Source organism: Garra rufa, chromosome 15, assembly GCF_049309525.1.
Source record: "Garra rufa chromosome 15, GarRuf1.0, whole genome shotgun sequence".
NCBI lineage: Eukaryota > Metazoa > Chordata > Actinopteri > Cypriniformes > Cyprinidae > Garra > Garra rufa.
Window position 1 is genome coordinate 17782351 of NC_133375.1, and position 25285 is coordinate 17807635.

The 25285-nt window shown below is 36.9% G+C and overlaps 1 protein-coding gene across 1 annotated transcript in view; it reads left to right on the forward strand.

Moving 5' to 3' along the window:
* Positions 1–25285, forward strand: part of pbx3b (pre-B-cell leukemia homeobox 3b) — a 51587-nt gene that overhangs the window by 21363 nt on the left and 4939 nt on the right. Inside the window, exons 4-12 of the mRNA XM_073819816.1 lie at positions 9311–9387; positions 9991–10232; positions 13103–13293; positions 14695–14830; positions 16325–16354; positions 19401–19566; positions 20133–20210; positions 20638–20750; positions 21690–21779. Coding sequence (XP_073675917.1) covers positions 9311–9387; positions 9991–10232; positions 13103–13293; positions 14695–14830; positions 16325–16354; positions 19401–19566; positions 20133–20210; positions 20638–20750; positions 21690–21779 — 1123 coding nt within the window. The remainder of the gene's footprint in view (positions 1–9310; positions 9388–9990; positions 10233–13102; positions 13294–14694; positions 14831–16324; positions 16355–19400; positions 19567–20132; positions 20211–20637; positions 20751–21689; positions 21780–25285) is intronic.

Here is a 25285-nt window from a genome sequence, read left to right on the forward strand (position 1 = left end):
ATTTTCTCCCTTATTTGTGACCCTGGACCACAAAACCAGTCTTAAGTCGCTGGGGTATATTTGTAGCAATAGCCAAAAATACATTGTATGGGTCAAAATTATTGATTTTTTTTAATGCCAAAAATCGTTAGGAAATTAAGTAAAGATCATGTTCCATGAAGATTTTTTGTAAAATTCCTACTATAAATATATCAAAATGTATTTTTTTATTAGTAATATGCATTGTTAAGAACTTAATTTGGAGAACTTTAAAGGTGATTTTCTCAGCATTTTGATTTTTTTTTTTGCACCCTCAGATTCCAGATCTTCAAATAGTTATATCTCGGCCAAATATTGTCCTATCCTAATTTATTTAGCTTTCATATGATGTATACACCTCAGTTTTGTAAAATTTAACCTTATGACTGGTTTTGTGGTCCAGGGTCACATTTTATATTCAAACTTTCATTTCTGTTATATTGTTTTAAAGCAAAGCTAAAACCCTGGTTGGGAATCACCAGTCCCGGGTTTGTGTAAGTATAAACAAACACACATCCTCACCAAGTCGCTGACCGTACTGAAGAAAAAAAACGACTCTCAGTGGTGCTCGCATGTGTGTTAAGAGCTTGGCACGCTTCAACACTGCACATTAACTCAGCGGGGATGAGTCTTTATGGCTCTCATGGCCACTCTTAAGTGATGGGAGTAAACAAGGTAGAGGTCAGAGGTCAGTCGTAAGGGCATGCCCAGTGCCTAAGGGACAGATTGAGGGAGAGAGACAGACAGAGCAGGTGTAAATTCACTATAATTGTTGTGACGGCATGCAGTTGTCAAATACTTGTCTGCTGCATTGTTTGTGCTGGACCTACTGTACGCTTCTGGCCTAAGTGTATTCAGTAATCTTATGTTCATAGTTTTTTAAAAGATTCGTAACACACCAGCAACAGTTCCCCCTTCATCGTGTTGTTCGTTTTGAGCTGATGAAATCGAGTGACAGGCCTAAAGCACGGCGTTTAATTGGGGCTGGTTCTTCGCCGTACTGTGTATTTTTAGGGAACTTGTGAAGGTGAAGCTTGGCCTCCATTCTTCAAACGAGCTCCCAACCCCCTATTGTCCATTTACTATGATACCCGCAACGTTGCATCAGACCCAGCTGCTCGGAACAGAGCTTTTTCTGTCGCCTTGGCTCGGGGTTTTAGTCCTAAGGAACTTGCATCAGACAAAAAAAAGTTTAAAGGCAACGAAAAAAAACGAATGTTTCGTACTACTACCTGGGATTGTTGCGTCAGGTAAAGGGGTTTGGATAAAGGCGCATGGTGTTTACACATGCCGTCAAGCTTATGCTGAGAGAGTGAGGTATTAGGTAAATCCAGTGCGGATATCTGTGACTAAAGCAGTGGAAATTCTCAGCTGCGTATTTGCAGCTTTACTGCCAATGAGAGATCTAATCGCCTCAAAGCCTATTTTACCAGTATCGCGGCACGATGTTTACATTGCTCATCCTAAAAGTGTTATTAGCTGCTTAGCTTAAAGGAAACCGCAGGCCTCAGGATGAAATAACCCGCTGTGTGGATGTGATAGCACTAATTCATTTCAGACATATTGGGGTTTAGTTTGAAGTGATAAAAGTGTTGTTACAACTGAGGAGATTTGGTTGTTTCTTATTTGTCTGGATCCTCCGTGAGCCGGAAGTTATGAATAGTGTTGCTATAATAAAACGGATAAGAATAAAGATTAAGAAAAGCGAATGGAGGGAGAATATTTCTTACTGAAAAGAAGTGAAATACGGTGAAATTACATGTAAGTGTGAAATACATACTTGAAGTTCTTTGAATATAGTTTTTATATTCATGTTCGTTTCATATGGTTTGGAAAAATTTTATACCATTTTCCACAAATGTTAGTTTGTTTATGTACATTATTTTTCTTATTTATAAGTTTTTAAGGTTTACATTTTAAAACAGCATGTAATATAACCAAGTTCAAACAATTGCATTTCAATTGATTGACAAAATATACAAATTTAGATTTTTCTTTCATTAAAAGTAAATATATTTAGCATTAATTACAAAACATTAATTGTGTTTAATTATTTTACAAATGAATTTAAATAGTCCTTATGTTTCCATTATTTTATGTTAAAACAGTTATACTGATTTAAAGAAAGCTAAAATCTCTGGTTACTTATTTATAATATTATTCTGATACGTTTTTAAGTCTACATTTTAAAACAACTAATATTTCCCTTTGAACATGTGAGTAAATATGCATTTTAATTATATTATTATTAATTAACCGCATTTAGTTTGATAGACAAAATGTACAAATTTTGATATCCCTTTCAACATAAGTAAATATTTTTAGCTATTAATTTAAAAAATGAATGAATGAATGAATTGTTTAAATATATACAGTATATAAAATAATAATAGTCCTTATGTTTTCATTATTTAAATTCAAACTTTTATTTCAGTTATACTGATTTAAAGCAAACCCTAAATCTCTGGTTACATATTAATAATATTCTTATTTTTATTCTTATTTATGTGATATAAAATTAATATTTCCCTTAAACATGTATGCAAATACCATCTTAATTATTGTTTTTAATTATTATATTTAACTGCATTTAGATTTCTTGACAACATGTACACATTTTGATTTCTCTTTCATTAAAACTAAATATGTTTATCCATTAATTACAAAAAAAGTTTAATTATTAAAAAAAATAAATAGTCCTTATGTTTTCATTATTATTATATTCGAACCTTTATTTCAGTGATATGGATTTAAAGCAAAGCAGAAATCACTGGTTACTTATTATTATTATACGTTTTTAGTTAAAAATTTTAAAACAGTATGTGGTATAACCAAGTAAAAACTTATATTCTTTTGAATGTGTGTAAAAACCCATCTTAATTATTATTTTTTATTATAATATTTAATTAACAAAATGTACAAATTTTGATTTGTCTTTCATTAAAAGTATGTTGTTTTATGTCCATTAATTACAAAAAAGTTTTTTATAGTTATTTTATATTACAACTTTTATACCAGTAACATTTGTTTTAAAGCAAAGATGAAATCCCTGTTTACTTATTTATAATATTATTTGTATTCCTATAATTATTATGTACCCATCTTAATTATTATTTTTATTTTTTAAAGATTTAAAAAAATTTTTTACAGTTTTATTATTTTATTATTATGACTTTACAAACATTACTGAGCTACACACAACATTTAAAGAATCGTATTGACTTTGGCACAGTCATGAAGATCTTGAGAAAATTGTACGAATTTCATATTTAATGACTTTTCATTATAATATGAAGACAGTTGTATCACAAAGACAAAAGAAAATCTAAACAAATTTTAATTTTGAAATTAAAAACATACATATATAAATTGCATTTTAAATTTATTTTAAATGTATTTTAAATCCATTAGTAGATTTGGACAAAAAGCGCCATATACAAAATGTGAAATGTACATGTGACAGCTCAGAGAGAGTAGACCGCAGCACCCAAAAATACTTTTGGGAGCGAACGGGCTAAAGATTGGACAGGAAATGACTTGACTCTTATTTCTGTTGTTAAAAGAAAGTGGCCCCATAAAGCACAGCACTGTTTGCTTGAAGCTCTTGCAGCAGGTGGAGGTGGAAGAAAGGAGGGGGAGACGAGGAGGGGGTCCGTGTCTACAAACGTGCCCATTATGGATGGCTCTCCTGGGCTGCCGTGGCACCAATACACCCGGCCTGCAGCCTGGAGGGGCCCGGCGCGCTCTCCGCACAGCCGAGTAATCATTTTTATCCCCGCCATTTCCCAAATAGAAATGGACACGTATGATAAAAGTGTCAGGGCCAGTGTGGGCGACAGGACCTTCTAACTGCATTACATGTCACATCCGCACGTCCCTCTCTGTTTTGCTTTGCCTGCGAACGGCCGTGTTATTGCTCGCAGGAACTTGGCGGTAATATACAGTGCGAGACAAGCAGCTCTTTATGGCCTCAGATTATTTGGTTTGAATGAAAGTGCTGATTTATGTCTGTTTAAGTGAAAAGCTCTGTAAATTCCCTCAGCTGCGTTTCCTGTTCTGGCCCTTCAGGAGCGACTGAGCGGAATGGTAGTGACAACTGAGGCTGGTGTGGAAATGTGTCAGTTGTGGTATATTTAATATACCTGACAGAAACGTGAAGAAATAAACCAACCTCAAAAACTAAGCCTTTACCTCCTCTAATGTAACACAAATCAAACGCAAACCCAAACATACTCATACTTGCATATGCTACCCGGTGAGCAACGCAAATCATCGCATCATCTGGAAAGTATCACGCTCTGATTTTTTATTTTTTTGTAAAGCCATAGCTGTGTACAAACCTCCGATAAACATATAAAACCGCAGACAACATCTGCTAAATGTCATTCTAACATCCGACAGGAAACTTTTTGGCTAATCCACGTGAAAGTGATGTATACATCGAATCAGGGTTATTATAGTTAACTAAAACCATTTTAAAAAATATGAAAAATACTTAACTGATTTACAATATACAAAAAATGATTTCTCATTTGGAGCATTTCTCTTTATTTTTACTTAATGTAATAGTAAAACTACATTTGGAATGAATGAAAGAAAGAAAAAATGAATAATAAAGACATTTAAAAATGAATTAAAAATAGAAATGTGAAAACATAAAATTAAAATCTAATTCAAAATATAAATAAAAACTATTTAGTATCAACTTGATGTCTTAAAATCATTAAAACATTAAAATAAAATGGATATAAACTATTAAAAAAATTAAAATTAATAAAAAACTAAATTGCTAAAACTAAAAATGAAAAGATGAAAACATGAAAATAGCGATAATAACGAATTAAAAAGAGTATTTTTTAAATTTGTATTTAATTAAAATTGTTTTATTATAAACATTAATAAAAGAGATATATACACAATAATAATAATGTACACATCAAATCAGGGTTATTATAGTTAACTAAAACGATTAAAAAATGTATCATTACTTAAACCTTACCTGAAAAAAAAACTTATTTGCAACATTTCTTATGTCTATTTTCATTTACTTTTACTTGATGTACTACTAAAACTACAATTGAAATAAATAAATAAATAAAATAGCCATTTATAAACAAAAATAACTAAAATGTAACTCAAATCTAAATAAAATGAATTAAAAATAGAAATATGAAACAGAAAACTAAAACTAACTTAACATATGAATAACAACTATAGAGTATTAACTTACTAAAATCATTAAAAATAAAATAAATATAAACTATACAAATTTAAAAACTAATAAAATTACAAAAAAGAAAAAGTTAATAAAACTAAAAAGAAATGTAAAAGGATGAAAATAAAAAATATATATTTACATTTTTTGTATATTGATTATGTATATATGTTTAATATTTACATATGTATAAAATATTTACATATGTTTACGTGTATATATTTATATCCATATAACTGATATTATACATAAATATTTTTAATAAACATAACATAGTTTTCTTAAATATATACATGCATGTGTGTGTATTTATATACACAGTACACACACATATATTATGTAAACAAAAACTTTTATGTTAGATTGAATTAATCATCAGCACTACAAATAACTAAAACTATAAACATGAATAAAAACTATATAGACACAATAATAAAATAATAATAATAGTGTCAAAAACACACAACAAGATTGCTAAAATTAATTCTAAAACAAATTCAACTTATTGATAAAAACTATCGTAGTATCCCAAAGTATTAAAGTAACACTGAATCAACTTGATGTGTTGGTGATTGTTTGGTTGTGTGTATGTGTAGTTGTGTGATCGCTCTTGAAGTCAGTGGAGCAGGGTCATATTGTCCCTGGTGTGGCCTTGGCTCTGCGCGCTGACACTGCATTGTCCAGCGCGGCCAGCTGAGCGTCTCACGCAAATGACCTCATTCATCCTCGGCCTCTCACACCATTACACCCCATGGCCTAATATCAACAGCACATACATGCGCTAACACCTGATCAATACGGTGCACGGGCCAGGCAGCGGCCACCATCGCCAGTCTGGGCTGAAGGTGCCGCTCTTTAAATTTGTTGTGTTAGCCGAGTAAATGGTCTCTTCATGTTGACAGCGTCTTGTCTTTGTTTATTTACAAAAGTGGGTTAGCTAGAGTGTCCGTGTTCGGCAGGGTTTGTTTGTACTGTTGGTTTGCTCGCCGCGGGCGTTGATGGATTGTAGCTTTTTTTTTTTTTTTTGTGGTTGTGCTTTATGGAAGTGAGTCTTGAAGTCTGTTTGCAAAACCATGAAATGAATCTGTAAATATTTGTTTATGTTGTAATGCGCTCAAGAATTGGAAGCAAGCGTAGCTTTGCAAATGTATAAACTTAGTCAATTATGTTAGTGTGTATATATGTGTACAAACTTGTATTTTGTTTGTGGGATTAATTTGAACATATAGTAAATAAACTAGGTAGCTGACATAAAAACCAAGCAATACCTTGCGGTATGGCTATGCTACTACTGTTTTTTTTTTCTTCTGTACATGAGTGTGTGTGTGTGTGTGTGTGTGTGTGTGTGTGTGTGTGTGTGTGTGTGTGTGTGTGTGTATATATATATACATACACACACCATCATTTACCATAGATTTACTGTAGTAGCACTAATTGCAGCATGGTATTGTGGTAGAAATGTGGGTATTTGTGTTGAATTCTATTATATTATTAATGTAGACATGAATTAAATGTATTGAAGGAGGAGTAATGGAACATAATTAAAATTATTTTTGTGATTAAGCTAAAGCATCTATGCATTTATACTAAATGTTTTTAGACTACTGTTTTTCATACAAATACATAGAAACCATATTACATTTTTATCATGGTATCGAGGTGCTATATTTGTGGTTTTAACTGTGATTATCAGGATCTAAATGTATGCTACTATGGAAGACCAATATTTAATAATAATAATAATAATAATAAGGTTGCTACAATTTTTATTGATATTACTGATTTTGATAATGAACAATAATCTACATCTGCATCCTAACTCAAGCTATCAAATGTGCATTTCTAAGAGACAAATCAAAATGTTATATTATTATTATTATTAATATTATGAGGCAACACAAACCTGTTTCTTGATTTGCAACATGATTACTCATTAGAACATGTAGAACTAAGATTTTTTAAATTCTTCTTCTTGTTTTTTATTTATTTTGTTAAGAAAAAATGACCGGAAAAGAAGTGTTTTTCATTCTGACAATAAAGATTCTCCTTTTTTTAAATTAAAGAATAGTTTAAAACCACAATTAACCGTCTGGTTTTTACAACTTTCACATTGGAGTAAAAATCTGCCTTTAAACTTGAAAGAAATAAAAAAGTGACATTCATCATGATAATTATTAATATTGACTGATATGAAAAAAAATATTATGATAATTTTTTGTCCACATTGCCCAGCCCTACTGTCTACAAAAATATTAGGCAGCACAACTGTTTTCAACATTAATAATAACAGAAAATGTTTCTTGAACATCAAAGCATCATATTAGAATGATTTCTGAAGTATCATGTGACACTAAAGTCTGGAGTAATGACTGATGAAAATTTAGCTTTGCATCATAGAAATAAATGATGCTTTAAATAAAATATATTAAAACATAATTGTGACCCTGGACCACAAAACCAGTCTTAAGTCGCTGGGGTATATTTGTAGCAATAGCCAAAAATACATTGTATGGGTCAAAATTATTGATTTTTCTTTTATGCCAAAAATCATTAGTAAATTAAGTAAAGATCATGTTCCATGAAGATTTTTTTTTTGTAAAATTCCTACTGTAAACATATCAAAATGTAATTTTTGATTAGTAATATGCATTGTTAAGTACTTAATTTGGACAACTTTAAAGGTGATTTTCTCAGTATTTTGATTTATTTGCACCCTCAGATTTCAGATTTTCAAATAGATGTATCTCGGCCAAATATTGCCCTATCCTAACAAACCATACCTCAATAAAAAGCCTATTTATTGAGCTTTCATATGATGTATACATCTCAGTTTTGTGAAAAATTTTACCTTATGACTGGTTTTGTGGTCCAGGGTCACAATTTATTTAAATTGTAATAATATTTCACAATATTCCTGTTTTTACTGATTTTAATCAAACAAATGTAGCCTTGGTGAGCATAGGAGACGGAAATTTTAAACGGTAGTGTGTATTTCTGTACACATTTTTGTTAAATAAAATAAAAATATCAACTATTCTTTGCTCGTCAAACATACCTGTGTTCTTGTGCGCAGTGTGTGTGTGTGTGTGTGTGTGCCTTTGTGTCTCTGTCAAACACACAGAGAGGCTTAGCTGCTTGCCAGGCTTCCACAGTGCAATAATAAAGTCAGTAATCTCCTCATTTAGGATTCTGCATCTCACAGTATCTTAATGAAGCCAGTAATGAAGCTCTCAGAAACTCTCAGAACCCCCAAATCACCCACTAGTTAAACCGTCCAAAATACCCAGAACAACCACAGCATACACACACTCGTCTTAGTCCTAGACATTTCTTTGTGCATTTATGATGATTTCTCGCCCCCTGTGTTAACTGAATAATAGTATGTTAATTTCAGCTTGTTTTGATTCCGGTTGTAAGGCTGTGTTTTGTTTTTTATTTTATGTCTGGCTGTGTTGAATGAGAATTAATTGGGATTTACTCTGAAGTGTGCATCCAGTGGACTTGCTTTCCCACAATTTTGCACAAAAGAACTGCAGCTCTAGATAGCAAAAACGTTGTTTCTTACGTTTAGGAAATCGGGAAGTGTCCCAAATAACAAAGAAAGAAGGCCGCAGACGTCTTAGAGAGGCACCGTTACAAATACATCTTAAGATTAAAACATTTGATTAAAATCTTTTACAAAAAGAACTTTTTCTGCTTCATTATTCTCCTGTATGAATGGAATTCATTATGCAAACACGGAAAGAGAGAGAGAAGGAGAGAGAGGCAAGCATGATGAGGAAGTTTGTAATCAATCTTAATGGCTCTTTACTGCTCCAAGGTTCATTATGAATATCAGGCAAACACAATGAGCTATCTTTCACCCTCATATCGATTGCTATGCAAATTTACATACATTTCAAGCAGCCTTGCCTCTGCAGAGAGCAGAACCGGGTTGTATAATAAAACAGTTTGTTAACAACAAAACATAACGGCACTTGTGAGAACACTTTCTGCTCATTATTACGCCGTACTCATGATTTCGGAACAGCAGGCGAGCACGTTCAGACACGTGTACTCACGCGCCTTTCTGTTTAGTGTCGCCTCAGCATGGAGAGGTGCCATCACGCTGTTGAGTGTGTGTCAGTCGGTGAGTGTCCCTGTCATGTATGGCTGTGAGTACACACACCGTGTGTGCAGTGTGCTGTGAAAATTCAAGAAGGCAGCACTGCAAAACAGAGGAAAAACAAATTCGTACCTACGGGCCTTTTCAGCACTCTCTCAATACCCCCAGCGCCCTGATCCGTCTCACTTTAACTCAAGCATAGCGATGGGCCGGAGTGGACGACGTATTTTTACTCTAATACAATCTGGAGTTATTTTCGCCTGTTGTGACAGATAGTGGTATTTGCTGCCAGACAAGAGGCTTGATTGCAGAGCTCACTACCCGTGTGATAGTGCGCCTATGATTAACGCCTATATGAAATTCAATCATTCGTCAATAATTAATTCACTCTTTCATCATTCACGGCTCATGACGGGCCCAAGCCAGGCAGTATACGTTTTTGTTTTTTCCCCAAAACACCAAGAACTTGTTGCTGGAAACGTGTTGCATTATGTCTGGTTTTTCTTTGGGCCCAAGTGACTTTAACTGACTTTAAAACATTCTTCACTTGAAAAGAGTCATACATCTTAGTACGATAAATTGATTCCAAACTGTTTGAGAATATATAAAGTCTGCTTATGTCACTGACCGATCGGTTCTTGTTGTTTCTCAGGTCTAAGTATCCGCGGGGCTCAGGAGGAGGACCCTCCCGATCCACAGCTGATGCGTCTTGACAACATGCTTCTGGCAGAGGGCGTGTCAGGACCGGAGAAGGGCGGTGGATCGGCGGCGGCGGCAGCGGCAGCAGCAGCAGCCGGCAGTCCCACTGACAACTCCATCGAGCACTCTGACTACAGGGCCAAACTCTCACAGATCAGACAGATCTACCATACCGAGCTGGAGAAATATGAACAGGTGAATGACAGTAAACACTACAGTACAGGAAGAACTTGGCAGCTTGTGACAAAAGTTGTACTGAAATTCATCTAGGATTTCTTCTTAGTTTAGGCCAAACAAGCTCTATCCAAACTTTAGAATAAAAAACTAAAACTATAATGAAGGTAATGTAATTTGCAAAGGGGATTTTTTGAACAAATTAGCATAAAGTGATTTGATAGTATTGATTTTATTTTATAAACTGATGTTCAGCTGTTCTTTTTCATAATAAACTTATTTTTGGATTATCGGTCATCAGAGCTCAGTAAACACTGGTCAGAGATGTACCTTTTGTATCTTTCATTTGAACAAGCTAATTCCTTACTAAAAAAAACACAGATTATGTTTTTAGGCCTTTTAAAGTTTGATTTTGACTTGGCAAAGTGATGATATACAAGTATATTACAATTAACGCCATTATATTGCTCACTCAGACCAATTTGCGAATACAGAGAGTGCACAAACACAAGAGGCGGGATTTACCGCATGAACCAGTCATAGCCGATCATAACTAGTCATATCCAATCATATCGCAATGGAGGCATTGCCTACTCTCACATCACGTGACTTTCCCCCTTAATTCTCAGTTAAATCACAAAGATTTAATTTACAATTAATTAGTCATCTAATGATTTTTGGTCTAAACATGCCTGGCATGATTTTTGGTAACACTTTACAATAGGGTGTCATTTGTTAACATTAGTTAATGTATTAACTAATATGAAAGAACAATAAACAATACATTTATTGCACTATTTAATAATCTTATAATGTTAATAAAAATACAGTTACTTATTGTTTGTTCATGTTAGTTCACAGTGCATTAACTAATGTTAACAAACCCAACTTGTGATTTTGAAATTAACAATAACTAAGATTAATAAAGAAGTATTGTTTATTCTTAGTTCATGTTAACTAATTTTAACTAATGAACCTTATCATAAAGTGTTACCGATTTTTTTTGTATACAAACTATTGTTACACTGAATGACATTTCAGTGGGTTTGTTTTTTAAATCAAAGTAAAAATGTGTGATAGTCAATATTTTTGCTCCGAAAAGTAAAATGAGTCAAAATCAAAAATCCAATGACCAATGGTGTTACTGCAGATTTTGTATAGTAAATTGTGACCTTTCCTTGTGGCCTTTACATATGTGTTTATGTTGATTCTGACAACACTCAGGTTGATTTTTAATGGCAAAAGCATATTATATAGCACTTCATTTATGTATTTTAGAATCAAATCCTTTTCCAGACTTGTAAGCACTGAAAATGCATATCTAGTTATGTTACAAAGCCCAACCAGATTGTACGGTACAGAGCCAAGAATACTAAACAGAACTTTGTATCTGCATTCACAAATTTGCATTGATCCTATGAGTGTGAATAATCCCAGCTTGCTGTTCTGTCTAAGTAGATGTTTTTCACTGAAGCTTCATGACAGGTTTAAAGGGAGACCTGGAGGCCTTCATCTGAACTGAAGGTGTCAGAGGTCTAAACCTGAGCAAGCATTTTGCGTTTTACAGTCCTGTCTATCATGATTACGACTAGGAGCGGATGTGATTTATGGTGGTATTCAGGCATTAGGACATCTTCAACTTACCTGACCTCTGAACAGCGGTAGTCTAGACATCCTCTTATAAATATTGAGCAGACGCTTTTAGTTACAGTGTGAAGAGCAGCCTCTGATTGCATAGTGCATTTGAGAGTGTCGCTATGCAGGACTGGCTGCTTCATTGAGGTCATATATTGATTCTTTAATGGAGCTGACATTAATTTTTGATTCAGCGCTTTAGTTATTTTCCTCATAATCAAGGACGAGTTGAACGAGGGCCTTTCAATCATTATTTTTTTCATGTACGGTATAGTGCTTGGTGTTTTGAGGAGATGCCTTGAAAAATCTAAGTACACTTTTGTTTTAAATCCAAACTCGAAAACATGTACATAACCTTTGCTTTACACTACATTTTACAAGGTTTTACCTCTTGTTTGTCATTGACCCCAACCTCCCCCCCCCCCCTACTGTTTATACTGTACACCATAAACAATAAAGAATGGTCAGGAGAACACATTTATTTGTAAATAACAATCCTTTTAATATGATATGGAAGTTGTTTAGCTGATGGCTTAGCCAGTCAATGGCCTAAATTAGTCTGATTAACTTGCAAGCGTTTAAAAAGAGAGCGTGTGGAAAAGGTGCTCAACCCTTTCACCCAGAGTAAATGCATCTTTCTTAAGGGTGTTCCCACTTTTAATTATCTAAATGTAAATACTTAACAAATTTTACTCCGAGTAATGAGCTAAAGTGTGCACTACCTAAATTAGTTATTCTAATTAATCATGTATGAACCACTGCTTTAACGAAAAGCTGTTTAAATTCTATGGGCGCTGGGCAGGTGCCAAATTGCAAATCGGCATTTGCATTCATAGATGACTTCACCTATTAAGCCGTTCAAGTCCTCCACAGCACTACAAACAGTATGGATGGTGTTTTTCCTGTGCTTTCAAGAGCGGCAGCTTTGAACTTGCTTCAAAAATTGCTGATTGCTGCTCCAGAGAGCTTCAAACAAATGCAGTTGAACTGATGTGCTTCTTCTGTGGAATAACGTCAAAGAGCATTTCTGTCACTGTGCTGAGAGTATATAACGATTTTAAAAAGAGGGTCAATCTCTAGGATGTTTTTGAAGTTTAAGTGAGGATGTGATGCCGGAATTGTATATTCAGAAATTATTTATTAGTAGAGCTGTTGAGTCTCAGCAGCAGGCTTCAGAGTAATTTAGTTTTGCGTAATGCATTTTTACACCTACACCCTCATTCAGAATAAAAGCTCAAAATTGTCTTTCTCCACAGGCATGTAACGAGTTCACTACCCACGTCATGAATCTGTTGAGGGAGCAGTCTCGCACACGGCCCATCTCGCCCAAAGAGATTGAGCGCATGGTCAGCATCATCCATCGCAAATTCAGCTCCATCCAAATGCAGCTTAAACAGAGCACCTGTGAAGCCGTCATGATCTTGAGGTCCCGCTTCCTTGATGCCAGGTTGGTATCAGTGTCAGATCTGTCTAAATCATAATATGTGTATTTTCAAATGAGTTATATCAGTTGTATTTGAAATAATTAATCTTCTGCGATATGCAAGAAAGTAATGCTTAGAGCAGGGTTTCTCAACTCTGGCCCTCGAGGTCCATATTCTTGCAGAGTTTAGCTCTAACCTTGATCAAACTCACCTACCAGTAACTTTCTAGTGATCTTGAAGACCTTTATTAGCTTGTTCATTTGTATTTGATTAGAGTTGAAGCTAAACTCTGCAGAAAAGTGGACCTCAAGGGCCAGAGTTGAGAACCCCTGGATTAGAGAATATGATTTCAAGCTAGCCATCAAATATAATGGCCTCAAAAAGTGTGGTCACGTTTACCATTTACGAATCAAGTTATATCAATAAGAATCCGCTCAATCCAATGTTTCAAGTAAAGGCGATAAAGTTATCCAAACAGATTTCACTCGTGTTCAAGTTGTTCACATAGATCTGCCATGTTGTTACTTTTTCGAGTTAATTTGACCTATAACATACACAGTCAGGGTTTGGGAACAGGCACTGATGGTATGGCACCTGTTATCAGCCGACCACAATAACGCATCCGTTATTATTCAACCATTAGCGGTTAAGATGTGGTCTTGCCAAGACTATGGTTTTAGAGCCTAGCGGCCATCCACTGAACGCAGTCATACTAAGCACCTGAAAGCAGTTAAGAGTTTTATAGAGTGGAAATGAAGTCATTTGCGTTTGGTGGGTAGGAGGTCATCAGCAGGTGGTCCAGATTACTGTAATCACAAACAGTTGGTAGAGGAGATCTGGAGAGGCGTAGAGGGGAGAGAAATGATGCAGCGAACATGAGAAAAGAGCGGATGAGGTCTCGAGGAGAACTCTCAAGTGAAGCGGAAGCACAATCGTTTGGCCGGCCACTCGTGTGAAAGGCATTAAACAAGGCGAGAGAAAGAAGCCAGCGCTTAACCGTGGCGGGGTGGGCCGCAGTGAGTGGCGGTAAGTGCAACTCCATCAGGCCCTGCCCCAGTACTTGAGGAACAGTGTTCAGCTGGCCATGGCCTGATTTCCCTAATGTCCCAAGATACAGCTCTGACTGGGAATGCTTGAGCACCTCTAAACGCCCCCATCAGAGTGAAAGAAAGCGCGATAGAGGGAGAAAGAGAGAGGGAAAGCTCGCTGCTCAAAACACTGAACATTTCACGCTTCGCTTAGAGCTCAACCGATAACGTAATATCGTCCATTTGTGTGTCTACATATGTATTCTGATAATAGCCTTCCCGACTTCATTTCCTGCCAGCAGCTTCATTATGAGTTTGGCCATCACACATGGTTTTATTTGAGTTTCTCTAATTGCCTTCCTCCTCTTGTTTTCCCCCCCACTTGTCCGACGGCAGACGGAAACGGCGGAACTTCAGCAAGCAGGCGACTGAAATCCTGAATGAGTATTTTTACTCGCATCTTAGTAACCCTTACCCCAGCGAAGAGGCCAAAGAGGAGCTGGCTAAGAAGTGCAGCATAACAGTATCCCAGGTGAGACCACACCACCCATCCATGTAGCACATGCACCGTTTGTTGGATAGTCTGGAAAAAATGACTAACAACAGGTCAAAGTCTGAAGACTTAAATTCCCCATGCCCAGGGTTTAATTGGGTAAATCCAATTCCATCCCTACTCTGTCCCATTTAAACTGGTCTTAGTTGATTTAAGATAGTTCTCAACTTGGGGATCTTCAACCCTGCTCCTGGAAGCACATTGTCCTTTAGAGTTTAGTTCCAACCTGCTCCAACACACCTGCCTTAAATTTTCAGGTGATCCTTAAGACCTTTATTAGGTGGTTCAGGTTGAAGCTAAACTCTGCAGGACAAGGGTCACTAGGCACAGAGCTGAAGACCCCTGGTCTAGCTGGTTTAGATGGTTGGCCAGTTGGTGTCCTAGCCTGATCAAAGTGCCCAAGAACGCTCTAACCAGGGGTACCCAAACGGTCCTAGAGGGCCAGTGTCCTGCAGAGTTTAGCTCCAACTTGCCTCAAAATACCTGCCAGAAAGTTTCTAGTATGCCTAGTAAGAGCTTGATTAGCTGGTTCAGGTGTGTCTAATGGGGGAAGGACCTACACTCTGCAGGACACCGGCCCTCCAGGACCGAGTTTGGGCACCTCTGCTCTAAACCCAGTCAACAGACCAGCCTGACAGACCATAAAACCATCTTTTTTCCAGTAGGGTAGTACCATAATCTAGGCTAACGGTGGCTAATTGGCTATGCTAGGTCAAAAAAAGCCCTGTCTCAAATGGTGCACTTAATGTGGACCTATGGTCTCATGATCTTCATATTGTGTCCAGCTTGTCATTCTAGGTGTCCTAACCTTTCCAAGCAGCATATTTGAAGCTGCTGTGCATTCTCGGGTGTTACTTAGTAGTCAGTGTAGCAAAGTATAGGATTGCGAAGGCTGGTACCATTTGGGACAGGGCCAAGCTCGATCACACCAGTGCACTCTCTCTCATTGTCCTCTTCTTTCCTCTCGTCACTGTCTAGAATGCATACCTGTTTGCTCTAACACATCAGTCTGATACTTCCACTGAGCTGAGTCTCAAGCAGGGCCTGAAGACACAGAGTGTACCCTGTTGTGGATGGATGCCACAGTTTGTGGTGATCTGTGTCAGTCATTGTGTTTTAGAGTAAATGTGTGCGCGCATGTGAGTGTATGTGTGTCGGAGAGAAAGAAGAGGGACTTTATTTTAGTCAGAATTTAAAAGTACTGCAGTGTTTTCCCACTCTAATAACTAAATTCAGAATCCACCTGAAGGCAAGAGTACCCACCCACACCCATCTCCCCACAGACAAAACTCTTTTCTGTTTTTTTCTTAGTGTCACAGAGGTGGTCAAGGAAAATGTGTACTGTTAACCTATTGGTCTTAGAGCATATTTGCATACTCTGTGATGTAATAAATGTTTTTTATCTGTGGGGAGGGGCTTATGGAGGGTTGTTCAGAGTCAGATCCTGTAAAAGCCATTCTTTTTTGCCTTCAGGGGGTGGGAACCACCATCACAGTGGCACAGGTATGTCATGACTTCTCCTGCTCCACTTTTCTTGTGCCATTTGTTTTTCTTTGTTGCTTTTCCTTTATTCTGTCACCCTTTATGTGTGTTCACTTATAACTTAGAACATGTTAAGACATACTCAGCACTTTGTTCCCCAAAAGTCTACCTTTCCTGCACTTAGTAAAAACAAATCTGCACACTTAAGCAAGTGCTGAATGGGATTATTTTTGGAGTGCTCAGTAATCAAACCAAGTATCAGATAGTATTTTTTTGTTGTAAGACCTTTTCTGTAATATATACATATACACCCCTCCACTCTTCCCTAGAGAAGTTTCACTCGATTGTCCAACTGCTAAAAGTATGTGTCCCTTTTGATTGTGTTATGTCTTGTCATTACACATTTTGACATGCCTGTGATAGATATTTACCCCACATTTTATTTAATCAGTGTGTTCTGTATATGTTAAGGAAAAAATTTGGAAATATCTTTTATTGAATTAACTGTATGGTGAAATATTTTGCTCTTAAATTTATCAGGGAATTGGTTGCAGTGGGGTTCAAAAATAGATACAGTTTTGCAAATTGTAGCACATCCCAGAGGTGGCCTGTTTTGCCATTTTTCCTGTATCTAAGACATGCACTGATATGAAGTGATGTGTGGTGTTAATGGTATTGTTGATGAAATTTAGTCGCCTTTATCAGGCACCACTTCCCTCAGTGCACAGAATCAACCTCATTATCTGGGCACAATCTCTGTGCATGTGTGATTCTCTGTCTTCTAAATGAGGCACACAAGGTCACATGATGCTTTTTTTTAAAGAGAGAGTTTTCATAACCACTATGATTTTAAGTACTGAGTCTAGAGGGGATATTGTGCACCCTGCAAATGAGTGGGCACAAAGTGTGGTGCCCATCACCCAATTAAGTGCGGTTCTTCCGCTTCGATCTTCCTGCGGTTCAAACGAGCGACACTTATCAATATTTCAGCTCATTATATATGTAGCAGAGCTCTGCCTCAGGTTAATGTGTTAACTATTAATGCAGACCGCTTCATTATTGATAATATCAGCAGTCCTGACCACTGCAACCGCCCATGACAGGGAGTGTGTGTGTGTGTGTGTGTGTGTGTGTGTGTGTGTGTGTGTGCGTGTGTGTGCGTGCGTGTGTGTGTGTGTGCGTGTGTGTGTGTGTGTGTGATGAAGCCAGAAGTCTGAGTCTCCATTTAAGCTCCACTCTCAGCAAGAGAAGCAGTATAAATCGGGAGGTATTGAGACCTGGGTAAGATCATCCATCCCATTTCAGTGACACTAGCGGCGTATTGACCCAAGCTTGGGAAGGGAGTAGTGGTGAATTATTTACTACACCCACACAGGCTTTCCTCTCCATTGGTTTAAAGCAAACAAACCAGGTATTGGGTTCCAGACATAGAGGTTTACTGGATCTCTAGTCTGTTCTCACATAAATATGAAACCCAGATATGTGAAGTTAGTATTTAAAAATATTTGTCAACTTATAGCCAACATGCAGGAAGTCATTTTGTTGTCACATAAAAGCTAAATCATAAAACAGGAAACTATATCACAGAATGTGGCTCTGTAGACCCCAAAGACTAAAGATTAGTTTTTAAACCTTAATATTGACACCAATATGAATACAAAGATTTCCTATTTTCATCATCTTTAACATATACTCAATGAGTTATATGCTGTAAACATGATTTTGTTTTATTCAAATATAAAAGGTTAGGGTTAGGAACAGCTAAGTTTGAGGTATTTAATCTTTAGAGGTAGGTTAGCTTGGAGACTCTGTGTGCCTCTTTTCCATGGCCTTAAACTGCTTCATAAGCAGGTTAAGTAAAAAGGATGACGGCTAGTGCTTTCATTGCTTCCAATTAAACCTTGCTTGTTAGTTTAACCTCTAGGTAAACCCATCAAACAATTGATGTTAAGGCAAAAGCCTGCCAACGGTGGTGGCTTCAGCCGAATGGTCATTAATTTTAATTGCCTAGATATTAAAGATTTAGAAGCGCAGAGGCATGGTGGGGGTAGAAATGATCTGATGTCATGTAAATTCAGCCGCTGTAGCGTAGTGTGGCTCGGGCTGCTGGAGATATTAAAATGGAAGCAGAGAGGTGGAAATTAAATAAAGCATCATTAAGGGGCTGAGGCTCTCTGGTCCTCCAGTCCAGCCAGAGCCGGAATACGGCAGGAGAGATCGCCACGGCGACAGGCCACCGTAATTTATAGGGCTATTAAGAAACAACCCTTAATCTCTTTATTATTCCACAATTATGCAGTGCTAGCATTTGCACATCTACCACCCCCCATGTGACCCAGATCTTATTGTTTCCTGGCTGTTGTTTTTAGTAAAATTAGCATTATTGTAATTATTAATGTATTGCGTTGAGGCGGTGCGGCTGCTTTTAGGTTTGCTATCTGAGTTGTGGTTATTATTATGTCTATTATTTGTCTTAAGGCAGGAGCACAAAAGTGGTTTTATGCAAAAGAAAAGAACATTAGTGTTATTAAGATGCATAAAAGCCTTGCCTTTAAAATCGAGGGGACCGAATGGATCCAAGTAACCTTAAAGAAAGGTACTGAAAGTAAAAACAAAAGAAAGTACCATGTTAAAGCTATTATTGAGAATGTGTTCATTTATTAAACGGGGCCAGGGACCAGAACAAACACTTTTCAGCAAGCCTTACAAGGAAATATACCACCTTCACGTTTGGCACCAGCTACCTGATCCCGTAAGAACAACACTGATCCAAATTTTGCCACAAGACGAGCAGCCCCTTGTGTGTTGGTTTTGTCTAGAGACAAACAGAGAGCATGTCACGCCTCCATCCGCAATAACGCACAAGCCCTGTCTGATAATCGCTTAATTAGTCTGCATGCCCAGCGGATATTACTGTGGGAGGCTGGGGACTGTGGACTTGATGGACCCAAACATGACATCTTGAAACAATCACTCTGCTCAGTGCACAGTGCCTCGTCTGCATTGACGTCTGACGCCCCCTCCTCTTTTTTTCCCCTCTTTCCTTTTCTTTCCGTCTCTCCCTCAGGTATCCAACTGGTTCGGCAACAAGAGGATCCGCTACAAAAAAAACATCGGCAAGTTCCAAGAGGAGGCCAACCTGTATGCCGCTAAGACAGCCGTGACTGCCGCGCACGCAGCAGCTGCCGCCGTCCAGAATAGTCAGACCAACTCACCCACCACACCCAACTCCGGTAAGCTTGCACTGATCCCGGACGAGCCCCCAAAAACCAACCAGCCATTCCCTATCCCAGTTTGGTCCCTTCTGAACCTCTGCTCCCACTGGCATGCCGGTTGGCTGCTGTGACAGTGAGAGGTCCCAGCCTGGGGGATGAGCCTCACTCTCCTGCCTCTGAGACTATACATGCTGAACGAGACGAGCAAAGTCAAGCAGAAACTGTGTGAGCAGGTTGCACATGCTGAATATGTTTGTAGTTTTGAGGGGTGGGAGGGTGTAGGTGGGGGTAAAAGAGATAATCCTCACCCACTGTCCTCCCTTTCTATCTGTAAATATGCGACAGTGTTACCCCCACTGTGAATTGATGGAAATCTCTTGCTTGGAGCATGTTACACTCTTGAAGAAATGTGTAGTATGAAATAATAATGAATATTTGATTAGCAGAATGATACAGTGTCTACCTTAAATTGTTGCTCTTCAGACATAATAAGCAGAAGATTTGACTGTGATAAAGACATGGCTTAGACCCTGAGGAGTTGTGGGTAAGCAATTTTTAAGGGGTCCCCTTTTTCTTGCACCCAGGATTCCAGATGAAAGATGAAGAATTTCAGCTGGACTCTGCAGAGAACAAAAACACTCTATTAACCAACATGTTCACTGGTACTGGCCTTTTCCATAAGCTTCTTATTGTCCTTCTTGTCATTGGCATATAATTCCCTTTATCAACTAGTCCACTAGAGTAGGAATAGGTGTGAAACCCTGTGGAAAACGTAGACTTCCAACTCCATACACCATCTTTGTCCTTTTTTGTGATTTCCCTCCCTTTTTTTTGGCATTTTTGGTGACCCCGACGTGCCCTTTTAGAGATGTAATGCAACCTAGCCATCATCCCCATCCCTATCCTTTCATTTCTTTGTTGTTTCTTTTGCTCTCTTTTTGTTGCTTGCTATCCGAACATCACTTCCTAGCGTGGCGTGTGGTGCGCGTATGTCCTCATACACATTGCGTGTATGTGTGAGTCTGTGATAGCCTCTCTTTCTCTTTCTCATCCTCTCGTTATTCAGCTCCTTACATCTTTCCTTTCTAGGTTCGTCAGGTTCTTTTAACCTCCCAAACTCGGGGGACATGTTCATGAGCATGCAGAATCTGAATGGGGATTCTTACCAAGGGGCACAAGTCGGAGCCAATGTGCAGTCACAGGTAGGCGCTACGCACAGGAACTGGGGCTGTGAACCAGAGCAGACCTGTCAGCTAGCCTACCATCCACATTAAAAACTCAACTCCCTCCCCCTCAACATATAGAGACAGTGATACAGATTTGATCGCCCCCTCAACAATTAGTTTCATTATAGTCATGGAAGATTAATGATGACTCTAGTCTGGACATGGATGGATCCTTCACATTTCCAGTCTGGACCCCCAACCAAATTACCATATCACAGCCCATAAGAGGCCCGTCTGACTAGAGACTCATTATTTACAGCATTATGTTAGTATATTGATCCTGGAGCAGACCCCATTTTGTAGTTGATGTTGTGAATGCATTTGGCTCTGACTTGAGCTCTTGGGTTGGTATTGGTTGTATGGTACTGTTCTTTCCTCCAAACCTCTATATCCTTTTCTGTCCCCTTTTATCCCATTTTTCAGTGTTCACATAAGCTCATTTCATCCTCATGTTAAAAGACACCATTTGAAGGAGAGAGACAAAGAGTTAATGTGTACTGAACATTTCTCAGATTTTTAATATCTGCTCATGCTCTGTTGTTGCATACCTTATTCTCCTCCAACTGTTGTCATGTGTGAATATTATTGTGTTATGTAGTAAAGTCAGAGTCAGAATTATTCCATTCCTCCTTTCTGTGTTTTTGTGTTTCAAGCCAGGAAATAGAGTAATCGGTGCCAGAAAGCAATAGAGAGGGGAAAAGCATATGTTGTCCTAAATGTTGCATTAAACCACATATGTATTCCTAACTTCATTCAGCTGCATATTCCATTTAGTAAACCGCAAAGCCATCAATTTTTTTGTTTAAACACCATTGCCTTTGTCTGTTGTCACCATACATCACTGTGTTGATGTTTGCATGTGTTTCTGTAACGCAGAATGTTGACAAGCTTGACTTCCTGTTGTGTCCTCTGCAGGTGGATACCCTGCGCCATGTTATCAGTCAGACGGCAGGATACAATGATGCCCTGGGGGGGAATCCCATGTATAGTCCACATGGCTTGAATGTAAGTACAGTCTCAGTCAGCCATGACTGAAGTGCCACAGAATTAATTATCTGTAACTCCAGCTTTTTTGAATGAAAATTGTCATACACTACCATTCAAAAAGTTTTAATGTTTTGAAAGAAGTCTCTTATGCTCAGCAAGGCTACATTTACTTGATGAAAAATTGTAATAATGTGAAATGTTATTATAACTTAAAATAATTGATTTCTAATTAAATATATTTTGAAATAGAATTAATTCCTCTGATGGCAGTGTTGAATTTTCAGCAGTCTTTACTCCAGTGTCACCTTTCAGAAGGTGTGTTGATTTGATGCTTAAGAAACCATTCTTACCTTATCAGTGATACTTAAACCTGTAATACTGTATTAAGAAAAAATATGTTATTTATATTTAAAATATTTATATATAATATAAATTATATACAACTACATACGATACATACAAATAATTTTAAATTATATAAATACACTGCCGCTCAAAATTTCGGGATCAGTACCATTTAAAAAAAAAAATGCTTATATGCTCATCAAGGCTGCATTTACTTGATCAAAAATACAGACAAAAAAATTTATATTGTGAAATATTATTACAGCTTAAAATAATGGTGTTTCCCTTCCGAAAGGGAACTATGGTTACATACGTAACCTGAGACGTGCTATATTAATATATTTTAAAATATAATTTATTCCTTTGATGCAAAGATGATTTTTTTATCAGCCATTACTTCAGTTTTCAGTGTCACATGATTCTTCAAAAATCATTCTAATATGCTGATTAATTACTTTTATTATTAATGTTAAAATCAGTTGTGCTGCTTATTTGTATTCAAAAATAATAGAACAGCATTTATTCAAAATATAAATATTTTCTAACAATATAAGTATTGGCTATCACTTTTTATAAATTTAACACATCCTTTGTGAATAATTTATTGATTTGTTTATTTATTATTATTATTATTTTATTTTATTTTTTTCAAAAAAAGAAGGAATAAAAATTTACTGACCCCAAACTTTTAGATCGTAGTTTATATTATTACAAAAGATGTCTATTTTAAATAAATGCTGTTCACAAGTTCCAACAAAGTATTAAGCAGCAATGTTTTCAACATTGATAATAAATCAGCATATTGCAATGATTTCTGAAAGATCATCTAACACTAAAGACTGGAGTAAACATGCTAAAAATTAAAATAATATTTTACAACATAAAATTTTTCTCTGTATTTTTGATCAAATAAATGCAGCAGTGATGAGCATAAGAAAAACATCTTTAACAACCATTAAAAATCATACTGATCCCAAACTTTTGAGCAGCAGTGTATATGTGTGTGTGTATTTATATATACATAATAAATATACACAGTACACATGCATGTAGTATACAAACAAACTTTTTTTTAATTGATTAATCGCGACTAATCGCTTTGCAGCTCTATTGAAACCATGATACTTTTTTAGGATTCTTTAAAGAATGTAGAATTCAAAAGAACAAACTTTTTACAACGTTCTTACACTTTTGATCAATTTAATGCATCCTTGTTGAATAAAAGTATTTATTTGTTGTTAAGAATTTGCTGTATTTAACAAAAGTATATGTCATAGGCACATAAACACCAACTTTTTAGGTTGGCATTTACTAAGAAATGATGTTGTGGAAATCTGTAAAGTGCAAATACAGTTATTACAACATAAATCAGAAGGACCTGAGTCAGACAGCAAGAAACCACCATAAATCCAAACTCCACGACAAACAGAGTGATGATTCAGAGGATGACAAGAGTATCTATTCCATAATATGCATAAAGCGGAAGATATGACAATTTTTTTAAGCGGGAATAAATGCTTTGCTCAGTAAAAGCTCAAGCAGCCCAAGTCTTTGGGAGTGGTGTAAGGAAAATGAGATTCAGAAATATATTAAATCAGTTTGTTGCCTGTGTAAACAGTTCCTATTACAGTAACCTATAACGTGGTAAGATGAAAAGGCTTTTACTAGCACGTCTTGCCTCTGTTTGCCTGTTTTGCAATGCTTCAAAGAATTTGCAATATCCTTATCAACATGATGAAATATGAAAGTATGATTGCCTGCAGCCGTCTGCAGGCATGAATTTTATCTTCCTTGATGAGGTTTGATATGATGTTTTTTTTCCAACCATACACTGCGTAATCTGAAACCATCAGAGTAAAGACTCATTTATTTGATGAGAGAGAGAGAAAGGGGGTGAGAGAAATACAGACATATATCTTCCTTGAGCTAAACACAGGTTTAGATGTTATATCTGTTACTTTGCTTGTCAGGGAATTGTTTATAAAACTTAGATGTGTTAGCCTTAACATTAATCTAAAAAAAAAAAAAGACTCGGTGGCTGCTGAGGTGATAAAATAGGAACATTAATTTATAGTTTAGGAAAGACAATTGAGCATTTTCTGGATTTGTAATATTATTAAATGAGCCAGTAAAATGTGTTTTAAAGATTATTACATATTCCTGATACGAAACATCTTATTTATCGGTCCAAATGGTCCTTGTACATTATCCGAAAAGACAAACGAGCTTTCCAAAAGCAAAACAAATCACTTTCTATTGAGAAACAGATGCAATCAGATGGAGGAATAATTTGCAGTGAGGTAATTAATAGAGCAGAGCTGTCATTTGTGTACTTTCTGATGACTGTTAGAGCTCCATTTGCATGAATTAACTCTAGCAAAGCACACAACGATAAATGTCATAAGTCAAAACGTATGCCCGATTTTTCACAGCAGTGGGGCCCAAATGTGGCAGTGTATCTGTGGCTAATGCTGAGATGGCTGTGTGTGTGTGTGTGTGTGTGTGTGTGTGTGTGTGTGTGTGTGTGTGTGTGTGTGTGTGTGTGTGTGTGTGTGTGTGTGTGTGTGTGTGTGTGTGTGTGTGTGTGTTTGGAGGCCTCTGTGGCCTGTAGCTGTGCAGATGAAGTGTCAGCCTCTCGCAGGCTCAAACGCCACACTTTCACACTCTCTCACTCTGGTCCACTGCTCAAGTCAGAACTCACTCTATCATTACAACAAGTGTGTGTGTGTTTGTGTGCGTGTGTGTCAGGCTGAATGCGAGTGATCCATGTCATCGGGGTACAGCAGACTTCCTCATAACGCTCGCGTTTCAGCATCAGTCCAGACATTGTGGCTGGAGGAGACTAGCACAATCTATTTATTGACCTGTTCCAGGAACTCTAAATCAGCAAAATCCTAATTCCGCCACTGAACAGTCCTTGTACACACACACAGAGAGACACACAGACACACATACGCACAGGCACAAACACAAACATCTCCCTATGAGTTTTATATAGAAACACAGACAGATTGTTTTGATAACCAAACACCTCATTAGCAAATCAGCATACGGCAGTAGTTCTCAACTAGTTTTGCTTCAAGATGCAGATTTCACATGAAGTGACAATTCCTTCAAATGTATACCATACCAAAAATGTTAACTTAAATGTCATTAAATTAAATTGTTATTATTATTAT